Source organism: Chelon labrosus (genome assembly GCF_963514085.1).
Source record: "Chelon labrosus genome assembly, chromosome: 17".
NCBI lineage: Eukaryota > Metazoa > Chordata > Actinopteri > Mugiliformes > Mugilidae > Chelon > Chelon labrosus.
The window spans coordinates 24,626,787-24,642,671 of NC_140350.1; the positions used below are offsets into that span (position 1 = coordinate 24,626,787).

General features: G+C 43.1%; 1 protein-coding gene across 1 annotated transcript in view; it reads right to left on the bottom strand.

The window, feature by feature from the left end:
• Positions 1–15,885, bottom strand: part of galnt10 (UDP-N-acetyl-alpha-D-galactosamine:polypeptide N-acetylgalactosaminyltransferase 10 (GalNAc-T10)) — an 89,799-nt gene that overhangs the window by 40,660 nt on the left and 33,254 nt on the right. Inside the window, exon 4 of the mRNA XM_084564642.1 lies at positions 9,960–10,126. Within this exon, the coding sequence (XP_084420768.1) occupies positions 9,960–10,126 (167 nt within the window). The remainder of the gene's footprint in view (positions 1–9,959; positions 10,127–15,885) is intronic.

The window sequence follows — 15,885 nt, forward strand, 5'->3', positions numbered from 1 at the left end:
CATGTTCCTTAGATTAGATATGAAGGAAAAAATATGAAGCTGATGCTAGGCCGTTGTTTTGTTTTTTCATCACAGCCGACGCATTAGTAGTATCTCTAGTTGAGAAAAAGACCGTCAATAAGATGAGACCATTAATCCAGTATTCAGAACCTCTGGTCTCGTAGAGGGTCGTGGAGCTGGCATGGAGCGAGAGGCGGGGAACGCCTTGGATAGGCCGCCTGTCCATCAGAGGACAAATACAAAGAGACGTCCAAACATTCACACCTACCACCATCCACCTATTCACAGATGCAACCGCCGGCAATCAGAGCAGAATTGTGATATGAATGCAGTCATGTCAGCCTCAATGGACAACTGCAAACACGGCTAAAAACAACCTCAATGAAACACAGCTGGACTGTAAAACGAAAAACTAAATCTATGGACAATGCTTTAAAACTCCACAGGAGAACTATTCACACCAAAAAACGTGTCCAACCCTAGTTAGCACAGATGGAAAGAAACGTATGAAAATAAATATCGGAACATGCACCAGCTTGATGCTAACTTACTGTTTTGTTCTACAGCCATCAGGCATAAGATCTCCCTTGCTGTGATTCATCAGAAAATGGACATGGGCCTTCTGAGGGTGTCCTGTGGTGTCTGGCAACACAATGTTGTTAGTGGGGGGCCTTTGAGGGGAGGGGCCTCTGTGGATCATCCCACAGATACTTGATCAGTTTGGGATCTAGTGAATTTGGAGGCCAGGTCAACACCTTGTGCTGTTCTTCATGTTTTGTTTTTTTTAGTTGTTCCTAAAGTGTCTTTGTGTGTGTGTCTGTGTCAGGCTGCATCCTGCTGGGGATGGCTGCTGCCATCAAGGAGTGTCATTGCTATGGGGTGGGGGTGCCTGGTCTGGTCTAGGTGGGTGCTACATGTCTAAGTAACATCCACACCAATGAATGCCAGGTCCAGAAGTTTCCCAGCAGAACAATGAACTGTCACAAGATGGTCAATGTTATTCACTTCACCAGTGGTCATAATGTTGTGGCTGATTGGTGTATATAATTGGCTTATCAAAGCTAAAAACAGCTGGAGGGAGAAGTCGATGAGAGCTGTGAGACTGACTGCAGTCTCTAAAAGCAAAAGGAAGAGCTGAAAGACGCCAAAAGGCTCCATGTATTTCTAGATTTAAGTTAATACAGAAAAAATATATTTTGTGTGTTATTTTGACACCAACAAAGTGTGTAAAGTATTCAGTAATCAACCTCCAGCATGCCATGGTAGCTCCTCTAACAATATTTCTTTCATCCAGAGAAGAAATGTTTCATTCTGGACCAGAAACAACATATTTGAGCAACACTCCTAGGCCTTAATCAAAACCCAGCAGGTGCTGTGGCTACATCATATTATTTTCTATTGAGGCTCATGTGGGAGGAAAAATTGGTCCCTCCGCCTTTTCTATGGTGAATTTCTTCCTTTATGATTGTTTGGATGCCAGTGGGAATAAAAATAGAGAGAAGTAACACTTGCTCTTTTGATTTGATAGACAGGCACAGAAACTTGACATTTACTGCTGCCAACCCCCACCTTCTACCGGCGCAAAGTCTCCCCGAGTCAACAGCAGCAGAGATTAGCAGGGAGAGCAGCAGTGAGGTCAAAAACATGACAGGCAACAGTCGCAGCAGTCACCGAGGCTGACGGATCCACCAGAGCCAGATTTAGGAGCTTTGTTGACTCGATCCCAGGAAGAGATGGACATCACATCCACAGATAACACGGAGGACAGAGCGAGTGGGACAAGACAAGGAGAAGATAACCCAGAAGAAAGAGGAAAGAGAAATCTTGGGTTGAAACTCGTGATTATTTCTGGAGCTGAACCAGAAATCAAAGTATTGTACTAAAACACCTGGTGAGAGTGTATGCAGTGTGATGGCTGATGGGTTATTTAGAAGCTTTGTCTCCAGTAAGGTTACACCGATCCACTCTGCTGGTTAAGGACAGGTTATGTGAGACATTGATATAAAAAAAAAAAACGATGTATCACCACAAGCATGACCTGCATTAAATACAACTTTGTAGCAGGGTTTCCCACAGGATTTTGTGCTTTATAAATTCCTTCCTGTGTGATCTTGTTTCGCCTGTCCTCACACTAGCCATTTGCAGCGAGAAGAGAGAAATTTGTTCTCACTCCTAGGGCCGCGAGAACAAGAACAAAGTTCGTTCTGGCCAAGTTATTTACACATCATGAGAAACTGAAATGCTTGAACTCCAGGGAAGTCCTCATAGGCCCCTCCCACTGCAGCATACATCACACACGCTAAGCACTGTGGGAGAGGCAGGAGATGGACGACGAGAGGCACTTTTCTTATCATTTCCAGATATCGGCCAGGCGTTTTGACGACCACGTCCGTCAGATCACAGCATGCACCCACGCACAGTATGACAACCTCTACCCACGAGAGATTAGCGGTCACTAGCCATTAGCATTTCCGCTTTACTTTATTAACCACGCCCACTTCTAATTTGCCGGACACAAAAAAAATTTCTGCCCGGTTGACCGCCCCCCAGGTGAGAACAAACTTCTCGTTTCTTCTGGAGTATATAACAGCCTTAACTGGTTCTTTCACACTATTTCTTCATTCAAAACAACAAAGAAATACCCCAATCCAAACCCTGTATCAGTCCAAAAATAAAAGAGACCCTGAAGGAGAAGCACAAGTCTTTAAGGTTAGAAGAGTGTGGGATTGCAAACCCCAGCATTATGAGCAAAGTCGTCAGAAGGACGCCGAACAAGCCTCCTAATGGTTGTGAATCCAGACAGACGTCAACTAAGAAGCTCTTCACCACGAACCTGAAGTTTTTCCATTGTGTTGTCCCTTGTGTATTTCTGGTTGTCAGTTTTTTGGTGGTAGCATTCAAAGCCCATGTAGATAGTAGTAAAAAAGAATTTTCCCCCCTAGGGACTATGAAGGGAAGGGAAGACTACTATCAACTACACATGCATGGAAATAACTGATGTTTCAAATCTTTTATGAGGAAGGAACTTTACATATGATACATATTTAATAAGAAATCTTCACAAGACATCTTTCATGTGCAGGAAGTAGTCGTCATTTCCTTGAGTAAAGAGTGCAGTTAGCTAATGGTTGCTTGAATTATTCTAAATGCAGTTTCTGCTCTTTTTTTGTGTGTGTGCAACCGAAGATCACAGGATATAAAATTTATTACACTTACAGCCCGATAATGGAAAATGGCTCTGATGTTGCATCTTATTACTGACAAGCGTTCGGCAATTACACAGGAGCGGTGGTGTTTATGGGAAAGAGAGGAAGAAGAAAGTGAGCCAAGTCAAAAGAAAATAATGGAATACGGACGGCAGGGCGAAGCCGGGGTAATTGAGAAGTAAAATATAGAGAAATGTCAAAGAAAGGCCAAAAACTCCACACACTACACGACAACGGACACACACACACACAAAAACAAGAGGTAAAAGAGAGGAGACGAGAGAAGAAACCGAGTAGACGGCGAGAAATATTCAGATGTGCTAAAGATGAGAGCTGTCAGAGAAATGACAAAAAAAAAGAAACAGAGTCAAAGAAGAGATCAGAGACGAGGCAGGAAACAAAGAGAAGAAGAAGAGGAGCGATAGAGAGAGAGAGGAAACTCATGAGACATTAAGGAGGATGAGGGAAAGGCGGCAGATGAAAACAGCTGGTTTTTAGTGTTTGCGCGTTAATCTGTGAGTCAGTTTTCTGCCTCGATGAACTGCTCCGGCGGCACGGAGGTGAGCGTGGGCGAGCCGGAGTGAGAAAGGTAGAGCGAGGTGGAGAGCGAGGCGGGATTGAGATCACTTTACTCTGACAGGGCGCCACGAAAAACAGATGAATATGGATGTAAACATTGCTAGATGCATTTATTTTTTCTCTCTCTTCTTTTTCTTTTTGCACACTCGTGGGCTGAACAGGAAATTATAATCATCACACAGGTGAGATGTAATCCAAACATTATCCAGCAGAGAACAGCTTGTACAGAAAAAGATCACTCTCTCTAACAGAACGCTGAACGTCAGGTAGGGTGTTATTTCAAAAGACAACTCTGTGTCTTTTCAGTTTTTGTCAGTGCTGAAGACATCTAGGTTTCCTTTTGTCGGCCCGTTTACACGCACTCAGAGGTCACAAGTGGGATTACATGAAATACTGTTTGGGGATTAGGAAAAACCTGATTTCTATAATCAGGTTTCAATGTAAGACAGAAGTTGAAATTCTCTCTCAGTAAGTAAACTTAGGCATAACTTTAAATCGTTATTTGACTAAAGTTCACTTTACTCATTAAAACTTCATCTTTAAAGAAACTAAACCAACATATTAGCAGATTTCCCAGCATGCCGTGCACAGAGAACAAAAACTTTCTTGAGATTCTTTTTGGCTGCACTTTAAATGAAGTCACGGTTGAATCTCTTTTCATGAAAACTATGATCAGGTTTAGTACTGAATTCCGTCATCTATACATAAAAACATACGACTGCTTTCAGCTCAAGAAAAACCACGATGAAAAAGTATGTTGTTCCTGTGACTAAACCATAGACTGTATATAAATATGGTCAACACATCTCTACATTGGCCAAACTGACACTATTTTCCAGGGGATACGGGCGGGCGGCATCATCTTGTGAGTTTGGATCCAGAGTCTGATCAGTACGGTCTGAGGGCGGAGCCACGTGGAGCCGTGATATTGATGCCCCGCCCACACTTCCTCCAGACTCACTCACATTTTCATTTATTTAATTAATATTACGCTCTACTCTACCTCCACCAGTTACAAGGAAAGGTTGGATTATACACTGGACTTAATATTAAAAATAGTTTTTGCAACTTTTGCAAAAGTGGTCCCATGGCAACTGGTGGTCACCATTACTTCACATCCTGTTTCTATATGATCTGTCTGGGTCAATTATCATCGACCGTTCCAGTCCTTCAAGACGTTTTTAACATGTTTGACGCCGACAAATGGGGAGTGAAACAAGAAGGGAAAGCTTCCATGAGAGGAGCTCTCTCCTCCGGCTCTTTCTCTAGAGTTCGCCCTCATCTTCCCATCCAGTGTCTCATCCAAATGAAATCTTTCCTCAGCTTTCCATTTTCTCCTCTTTAACTGCTGCATAGATTAGCACAGCAACCCCTTGATGAATGTCCAATTCTGTGTTGGTGCAGGAACACATCAGAATTTTGAGTTTTGATGTTTTTGTTGGTTGCCTAAGGAAACAACTGCAACCGTACCCTATCTACGCCAGAAGGCTGTCTCTGTGTTCGCTCACGGCTGATAAACCCACAAAAAGAAAATGCAGTGAATGAAACAAGTATTCTGTTTGCAAAGTCCACAGAATACAACAAAGACATCTTAACTGAGTGTTGCATCTCAATCCAAAACATTTTGTGATGATTTAGAGGCAGAAGATAGTTAACATAAATTAACCAACACTGGTTGTATTGTCCGTTTTAATTTGAGGCTGGAGTGTTTTGTGACTTCTGTTGAATTTTTAGCAGACAAAAATCATCATATGCACTTATCCATTTCATGCTGCTCCAGCTGGAGGGCAGTGTCTCAGCTGGTGTGAGCGAGCCGACGCCAAATTTAGCTCAAAGCATTAAATTCGTTAGAGGAAAGAGGAGGCGAAGTAAAGCCTTCCAACACCGCTGGAGGCATTTGAAGTTTAATGGAAAAATAATTCACTAATTAAAACATTAAAAGGTAAATTTCAAGGTTGAAATGTTCAGCTTCTCTGGATCTGATTACTTCCAGATGTCAGTGCTAGATCAGCTGCAATAACGATGTTTTTGTGTATTTGTTGACAGTAGCCGACAGTAAAATAGTCCGTTGCAGCCGTTTCCAAGGTTAACATTGATCTCTGAACCGCAGCTTTTTAGCCAGCACGAGATAAACGGCCTCAAAGTGCCTAGAAAAATGGAAACTTGCCCCGTTGCCATGGAACTGGAGATGTTCAAATGGCATTGGCAGATGGAAATCATGAAATGTGATCGTAAGGTCCGACAAAGCAACTAGATGGACTTTTACTTGACCTTATACTCTCCAAAGAGAGCTTACAATCTGCAGGTGTAGTCATGTGAACTAAGGCCCTGTGATGTCCCTGAAAGAACAAATGCAGTAGATGGATTCCGTCTTGGTTCATCTTGTTTTTCTACCTCCATGTTTCTCTCCTGGAAACTCTTCACCTGATGTTTAGCCCACGTGGAGCAGACATGCTCAGAGAGAATTAATTTATTCCAACCAGAGAGGAACCATCTGATTAAGTGTTTACATGGTTACTAAGACATCAGATTATCAAAGGTTTACCCTGCCCCTCTCAATCTTCCTTGTGATCAGGTCAGTCTGTCCTGACTGAGGTCGTTACATGAGGCATGTTTCTAAGTGGAACAGTAAACTGAGAGGCCTAATGTGGACGTGGCTTTTCAACATGCAGTGGCGAGAACTTTTAAAACGGCAAACAATCTTTCTAGTGACACAGTGGGGAATAAATATATAGAGGCTCGCAATGAAAGCCATCTGACTCCCGCCTTGAATCTGATGAACCCCGACTCATGAGCGATCACAGCCCCTGCGCTCCTCTGTTGTTTGTTTCTACATCAACCGTGTCAGAGAAACAGAGAGTACAACCACCCCGTGAGGTCTTCACGATATGCTGGGCCCAGCAGAGACTGTACTTCATGAGGAAACTGAAACTACTGAAGCTTTGTTGCCCCCACCAGCATCCACACAACTGGAGCTGGAGAGTGTAGTGGAATATTATATACATTTCCTCATGGTACTCCAGCTACACGGTGGCAGAAAGAAGTCCAAGAAGCTGTCCATGAGCCAGTGCAGAAGCAAGGCACTGAACATTGTCAGAGACCCCTCTGAACTCTTCAAGCGACTGCCCTCAGGCAAAAGGTACCGGAGCATTAAAAGCAGAACCAACAGACTGATCAACAGCTTCCTTCCACATGCTGCTAGACTGCTCAACGGCTGACCTGATCCAGGATGTGCACCGTGCACTTTACTTTATCAGCATTTAGCCAAGTCTGCACAGATCCCAGAGAGCAACGCCATTTCTGTGTGCGTAACCATCGTACATATGTCATAATGAGAATGCAGCTTGATTTGATCTGACTGGATATCACGAGAAGCTAAAGCAGTTTGATGGATTGTGGACTTCCTTTCATTCCAAAGACCTTCCAGATCCCCAAACTTTTCTGCTTCAATAACACAGAGAGAGAGAAAGAGAGAGAAAGAGAGAGCGAGCATACAGAAAGCACGCAGATAAATATAAATCCTCAGGTATCCTCTGAGTCAAATATGAATAGTTGCATTAATTATGATTTTTTTTTTTTAAGAAAAGGAAAGAAGACGCTGTTCCTGGAGCACGGCTCTGCAGCGAGGCTATAATTACACGACATAGAAACGGGGTGCTAATTAGCGCCTCAGAAAATATAACTGCACCATGAAAAGCATCTCTTCAATTGTTCATCTTCCTCATGTCACCGGTGAGCTACCAAAACAAAACAGCGTCAATTAATATGACAGTGACAGAGGATTACTGCGGGCTGGGATGCTGCCATGGAGCAGAGAGAATGTTAATCAAGGTAAAAGAAAGGCTTTGACAACATGTTGAAGGGTGGGGTACCTGCTCACATGTGTATCTCTGCTCGCTCTTCATCCCTGAAAGTCTAATAAAATATTCCCCTCATAGCCCTTCCTGCTTCTTCTCTCGCCGTATAATTTTAGTGCATTATTTAATATCTAAGGAAATGGAAACGTGAACAGGAAATTATGCATCACACAGCGGCCGGGAACCGGCATTCGTGATGAATATCTTGTTCTCACTGATAACACTGCACTTGTCCCCCGATTTATTATGCAAGGGTTCAGAGCTGTGCGTTAACGCCAGAGTTCAAACTGATCGAGCTGCCCGTGTGAGAACAGCGGTCCACGCCAGAAGCTGGAGCGTTCTGCCGCTAACTACGGCGGCACCGCCAGGGTCCATCCATCTGCTCAAAGGTTACTGGAGGCCTGGAGCATCGCACACAAAGCTAGATCATTTTCACGTTTGCTAAAGAAGCTCACGCTGAAAACTGACCAAGCATAATACACACAGAACACACATTAAAAATGAACAAGAACAAACGGGAAAAGACAAACCACTCCATCAGCAGCTTATGTGTGAGTGAGGCGACAGGTCAAACCACCTAGAGCTGGCAGCCATGTGAGGTTGTACTTAGAGATTCCCCCATGGGTACGGGGTCTTACGTACTAGATCGGGGCCAAAACCCTTAGTCGGCACATTCCTAGTTGTAATGGTTGTAACACATCACGAAACTGAAGGTCCAATGGCCCCTTCCCCACGAAAAGAACAAGACTGGGCAGCAGGGACGTTAGCGGGTCGTGCCTTTCTTCTTCCCCTAAACTTAGCGTCATGCTTCCAACACATAAATACCTTCCATTTTCTCCTTTTCCTTTTTATGACATACTTTTCCTTTTTTCCTCTCTTGCTATTTTTCCCAACACTTAACCCCACACAGCTCTGTTTCTCTACCCTGAAATCAACACTGGGCACCTTGGTTTTAATGATTTAGTTTTTACCTTTTGCTTTTAGTTCAGGCTACTCATTGAGTTACCGTTACGATAGTCCTAGCTGTTAGAACGTCGCTATTTCTAAAGGACCCCGCCACTGTTTATTGATCAGTTTGTCTGTGGGGGTACACCTGTAGTCCAGAAAACAAACTGAACCAAGGGCAACGGGATGTTTAATCTAAGTGGTTTCTTCAGTTGTAAAAGACCAGTGGAGGGTTTCAGGTTTTAATAGGAACACCTGTGGGTTGTGCCAACCTGAAACTCACATGACTAGGGTCTGAAATGAGCAGATAATCACAATAATTGGAGAAATCTGTTTTTACCCTTGTAGAGTTTCTTGAAGATGTTTAATCTAAATGGCTTCTAAGGTTTTAAAAGACTGATAGGAGGAGGGTTTAAATAGGAACATTATGAGAGTGTCAGTGTTGCTATTGGCCAAATACTTGCCTGTTTTGATCCTGTTTTCTTTCCCCAGAGAAACAGCTTGTTAGAGTACCACTTACAGACCACACCATTTAGAACTGAAGAAGCTACTTGGATGAGTGTCCAAACGCCTTCCAAAAACCATACAAGTCCACTTGTCCTTGTTTCAGCTTTGTTTTTGGATGTACCATCACCTGGACGACTGAGAACCTTGACAGATATAAACCCTGGTTCGGTTTGAAATCACCACTCAAGCCTCTTACCAGACACTCCTCAGTGGAATGTGTTAGGGATGCTGACTCAGCATCAGTCTTATTCCACAAAGGAAGCCCTGGAGGTGAATCTTTTCTAAATCTGTACGACTAGCGGGACACAGACCAAAAGGATGATATGAGTACATTTGGCTTTAATGCAGAAATTGCAGATTACACTGAACATTTGTAGATTATTTTAAACTTCTTTTGTATCTGATATCAGCAGCATTTACCAGTCAATAGCTAATTTAAATCAACTAACTGTAGTTATGTTCATGCATCGTGCACAAAGACATACATACACTCACAGGGTAGAGAGCTCTCTGGTCTTTTTAATAAATAGCCAGCTGAGCCGGTGAGATAAACACACACACTCAGGTAAGTCAGAATAGTGTGTGTGTGTTTCTCTCATGGTCTGTTTATAATATACCATCACGAGAGGGTCTTGAGATCACAACTGGGCGTCTGCTGAAGCTGGATAATGCTTTTGTTTCCGAGCGGCTCATTATTTGTGCAACAGTCAACAATCCTTGCAAACAAATGACTCAGTGGTTTGAGAGAGAAAGGAGGCAAAGAGAATGTATTAGTTTGGTTATTAGCAGCAAAGCAGACGGACTGCAGCCTTGCTCATGAAATGTGTGTGTGTGTTTGTGCAGGTGTGCGACGAGTCCTCCGTACCTTTGTCGCTGAAGTCGTCGACCAGGATGACCTCGGCGATGAGCTGTGGAGGAGAGCGGTTGAGGACGCTGTGAACGGTCCTCAGCAGCGACGACCAGCCCTCGTTATGGAACGGGATGATGATGCTGGTGTTGGGCAGCTTCTCTGAGTACAGCTTCTGTTTACAGCTACACACACATGAAACCAAGGAAACAAAGAAGAGTGATTATATTTTTAGTCCTTCTAGACTGGATTGGTCCATCTGGTGCTTTAGTCCAGAGCGAAGGTTCTCAGTCCAAAAAACAAAGCCAAAACAAGGACAACTGGACTTTATGGGTTTCTTAAAGACCTTTCACCACTCAGCAAAGTCATTTCTTCAGTTCCCCACCAGTCATTTAGAACTGAAACTTGTGAAATGTCTTCAAGAAACTCAACAAGTCCAGCTTACAGGGTTTCAGCTTTTTTGCTAACTTTACTTCATGCTGTCTCCACATACCTGAAAGGTGATTTACTCTGGCACCACCAATAGAAACTAACTTCAGTTCCCATACTTCAATATCAATATCATCAATTTATCAAATATCATCAACAAAATGATGGTAATTTTGACGATTTCTCAGGGTGATGTTTATGTTCTGACCAACACACCAATGTCAATGCCTCCCCTTCTAAAGTTCTCATCAAGTGAAAACTGCAACTCGTGGTTTAAATGGCTAATACGATTATCTGATTATCAGAGTAGCTGCTGATTAAGTTTGCTGTCAATCCACTAATGGATGGTAAATGATAAATGGACTGCACACTGGCAGCACATTGGTGCCTTATGCTTTAGCTTATTCACTACAATTCCCATGTTAGCGTGTAATCAAATTGGCATGCCCTGCATTAAACATTCTGATTAGCAGGTAAGAATATTAAACACACGTTCAGTCCCTCTACTGTATGTTGGCGTGAGACACAAAATGCATTTACTTTGCTATACTGACGGGTTGACAATCGAGGCACCTACATCTGGTGCATGTATGTCAATCCAGGAAATGATACACAGATTAAAGGAGAAACTGGAGAAACACAAGGACATCTGGTGACCATTTAATCAAGTCACTGAAAAGGATAATGCAGGCTAGTTTACAACCAAACAAAGCGGGAACGGGGACGTGTTGTGGGGTGTCATAGCAAAGATGTTGTTTTTATTTTTGTATGTCTTTTCTTTGGACATGGGTGTGATATTGTTGTTATTGTCATATTTATTTTAGTGTATTTCTGATTAGATTTTTTCTCTTTAGAGTAAGAGAGATGGCAAAAAGAGAATTTATGGTGAGGGGAGTTTGTTTCCGGTCAGGGTGGTGGTGATTTAAAAAACTACCCCAGCTCATGTTAATCTGTTTATTAGTTGTCTTTGCACTGTGTATTGCCTTTGCATCGTCCTTTGATCAAGTTTGATGGAGCATCTAGGCTAAAGCTATGTTTATATAAATGATGACAGGGTGTAGTGCTGCTGTCAGACCCCTCTGTCGGGTGCGCATTAGGCAATACCTGCTTGGTTATATAATTATAGGGTAGTCATATCGGTCCGTGGGTAACATGTGTTCGCACTGCAAACGAGCTGTTCCAGGGAACGACTGCTTTCGAGAGGAGACCACCCTCTCTACGCGGGCTCAGCTTGGTCCATTTGTTCCTCAATGGAGTCCGACTGCTGCGTTCACACCAGAACAAATGAACCAACCCGAGGGATAAGTGCTCCTGGTTGACCGGGACAATGACCAAGGTGTGGAAGTAGTGTGTACATGCACGATTATACAAACCTTCATTAGTAAAAGTTATATCTCCTACTGTATGCTTGCATGGAGCGATGAGTTAATGAGTTCCACTACAACTTATATTTTCTTGAGATACACTGCACATGAAGGCCCCTTATTGGGCTGCTTTGGTTTTAGCACAAGCAGAAAGGCTAGAAAGTATTTTCCTCACTTTGAAAGACCAAATGAGCTCTATAATAGTTGGCCATAAAATTTCCATACAGCGCTTTTCTGTGTTAAGGTTATTATTTAAATTCTCAAATGCTAATTGACAGCAGGGAAGAGAATCTCCTGGAACCCGTGAAGCTGCCCTTTACCTCTCTGTGCTGCTGTGCTCCCAACCAACCCGACCAGAACAATGTGTTGCTCTTTTAATAAGATGTAATGAAGCATACCACCTGCTGGCTTGCCCTTCCATTCTTTTCTCTCTCTCTCTCTCTCTCTCTCTCTCTCTGAGAGATCAGGAGGAGGAATCTGTAGAGACAGTAATTATCTTGGAGTCGCTCAGGCCTGTCTGGCTGCCTGAAACTCCTTCTCCCTGTGTCTCTCCATCATGTCGTTCAGTTACTGAGTGAGAGTGAAATGAATGAATGAATAAATGGATGCTGTTGGGGGGTCTGGGCCCGCTGAGAACTGATGTGGCGGACACCTGTCAGTCTCCTGCCACCGCGACCAGTCAAATAGATCCATCAGCCCTCCATCCACTCCCATGCCTGTCTGGCCTGTGTCAAGCATCTGGGTCCCACTCTTTAACCGCCTTGTGTTCCTGGTCACTGCACGAATGAGTCTCAATGCATTATATATAAAAATGAGCAACGAATGTTTGCTCCCTATAAACGACAGAGTCTGCTGATTAAACACAACAGCACTGGTTGTATAAAACACGTCCAACAACGTCACACCAAACATTGGAATTGTTTCAACAAACTGTGGAAATAACCGAGAAGAGGAATTACACTGGGACACTGTTAGTATATTCAGAACACTTGCAATCAGGAAATAAAACACCACCAAGTAGCCGTGCGAGTGATTTGTTTCTCTACAAACACACAGCAGTAGCTTACACCGATCAGACATATCATTATGACCACCTTCCTAATATTGCGTAGGTCTCTCTCGTGGTGACTCATCAGAGAATGGACCTGGGCCTTCTGACGTTATGTTGTTAGTGGGGGGGCCTTTGAGGGGAGGGGCCTCTGTGGATCATCCCACAGATACTTGATCAGTTTGGGATCTAGTGAATTTGGAGGCCAGGTCAACACCTTGTGCTGTTCTTCATGTTGTTTTTTTTTAGTTGTTCCTAAAGTGTTTTTGTGTGTGTGTCTGTGTCAGGCTGCATCCTGCTGGGGATGGCTGCTGCCATCAAGGAGTGTCATTGCTATGGGGTGGGGGTGCCTGGTCTGGTCTAGGTGGGTGCTACATGTCTAAGTAACATCCACACCAATGAATGCCAGGTCCAGAAGTTTCCCAGCAGAACACTGAATTGTCTCAAGATGGTCATAATGTTGTGGCTGATTGGTGTAAGCTCCCAGAGAGTCTGTCCTTAGCAGTACACACATATTCTAAGCTTTTGGCTGCATGCATCTTTCTTATCTGACAGCACCGTCAGGCAACATTAGGTTTGTGAAAACCTCTTTCAAAAGCCGATTCAGGAGCCCATTAATGATACCCAGTGAGTAGGGATACGTTAAAAAGTAATTTAAAACAAATGTTTTGATTCAAATTGGTCGTTATTTGACAGATCGATTCATACAATCCTCAGATTGTTTTTATTTTTCAAGCCATTTTTGACCCATTTCCTGCATCCTCCTTTCACATGACTAGTCTTGCAAGACTGATTTCACATGACTAGTCTCATGAGAACACAGAACAAGATTAGTCCACATTTGAGGGAGATCCAAAACACGACATAAGCTCCAACTCTGAGCACCGTCACACCAGAAGGCTGATGTGTGGCAGCATTTTAAAGTATGAAAGAGGTGCCAGCTGGAGGATAATACTGTGAAAATATCACAAATCTCACATTTGAAAACTGAAATATCTCGAAACGAAACAAGTCAGGACCTCGTGAACCAGAATCAAATCGATTCAGGAAATCAGCAGTGTGAACACAGCCTGTGTCTTACGTTCTTCCAACAACCAATTTGGAAAAGCTGGCAGTATTTGCTCATATCCAACAATATGTTGATGTCCAAGCCTTTCATAAATGTTGAGCATGTTCCTCTTCCCCGGTTTTGTAAACTGTTGGCTAGTTGTTGTGTACGATACACACAGCTGATCAGATAAACAAGGGAAAGACTCCTTGTCACAGTTCTGCTGTAAAAACTTCAACTGAGACACATAGTCTAAATGCTTTAGGCTCCATCTTTCAGCTTCCAAAGAATCCTAAAACCTGATTGATATCAGCGCATCCCACTTATCTTAATTAGATTTCTTGACGGCAAACCCCTCATAAGGTTGGAAAGATATAGATTTATAAAGCTGGAGGGAAAAAACAAGAAAGAACACGGAGGGTTGTCCTGAAGAGACACTGAGAAGAACGTGTTTGAAACTGCTTTCTGCAGGAAAGTGACAGCCGGGTCAGGAGAAAACTCTTGTCAGGTGGCGGGAAAGCGCTGAAGGCCGATCTGTGAAGAACTGGGTCACAGGTCTGAAGCTGTTTAGCAGACGATATTAATAGTGATGGAGGGCGTTTATCTTCAGTATTTTCTTCTTTAATGAGTCAGAGGAGAGCTGGAAGGAACCCAGCAGCAACTTAACGTGTTGCTGAAGCATCTGTTGTTTTACTTTTTAATTTATTTATTTATTTGAAAATGTTCAGCTTAATATCTACAGCACTTTATCAATGCCTCAAACGGATGTGTGTTCAGAATTTGCTGCTGGTAATTAAAAAATGGACCACACACCTCAGTTTGGACACTCCTGTTCTAGATGCTATAACTGGAATAAATATTCATCACAAGGCTGGATGTGGGACGTCCAGCGTAGGGCTCACAGTCAACTTTTTTACATCCAGCTGGTGCAACTATCCCGGGGAGAGTCTGATCTTGTCCCTTGAAAAAACAAGGGTTGCAGCAGCACACATCTACTGTCACTTCTTCACACCTCGTGCACAAAGGGGGACGTCAGTGACACTGATAATTGCTGTAAAGAACATCCGAGTTTGTAAGTACAGAGCAGCTTGTGTGTTGTGCTATCAGCCTCCTGTCTGTGTAAAGCCACATCTCTCCTGTGGATAGGATGGGCAGGCTGATAATTGGAACGATTGTTTCACCTGCTGTAATGAGCTGGGACAGACCCAGCACTGAAAATAAAGGTGTAAACAATGACGTATGTAGAAATGTCCTGCTGGCGGCTACCGTCACCCCACAACTAGGAGAGGAGCGGGATTCAATGCATCAATGCATCTTCAATGTCTCATGCTCCCTGAACCACTCTTTCACAATCTGAGCCCCATGAATCCTAGCACTGCCCCCACAGGCTTGTACAGTAGACACTAGGCATGATGGGTGCATCACTTCATCTGCCTCTCTTCTTCTTCTTCTTCGTCCCCCTGGCCATCAGGCTGTACAACAGCTCTCAGTGATGGCAGGAGGCACAATAGACAATGGACATACCTTTTTGCACCTAGTTACTGGACACTACCATGTCTGTCTACCTCTGCTACATGTGGTGACTGTGATTTTCATTCATTTTTTTCCCCCATTTGTAGCTCTCATATTTATAAAAAAAAACAAAAACAAAAAACCTTCTACTTCTACTGGTCACTTTATATTTTTAACAGGTCACTTTATATTTTAACATAGTTTATAGTTGTATAAAACATTTTAATCCTAGTCACTTTCTATTTTTTATATAGCTTTTGTATTGTATGTTCAATGTATGTTACTGCTACTGGATGCTTGAATTTCCCTTGGGATTAATAAAGTATCTATCTATCTATCTATCTATCTTTCTATCTTTCTATCTATCTTACCCTGATGCCCCCATCACTCTGGAACAGGGTAAATCTGGACTCATCAGACCACATGACCTTCTTCCATTGCTCCAGAGTCCAATCTTTATGCTCCCTAGTAAACTGAAGCCTTTTTTTCCAGTTAGCCTCACTGATTAGTAGTTTTCTTAAGGCTACACAGCTGTTCAGTCCC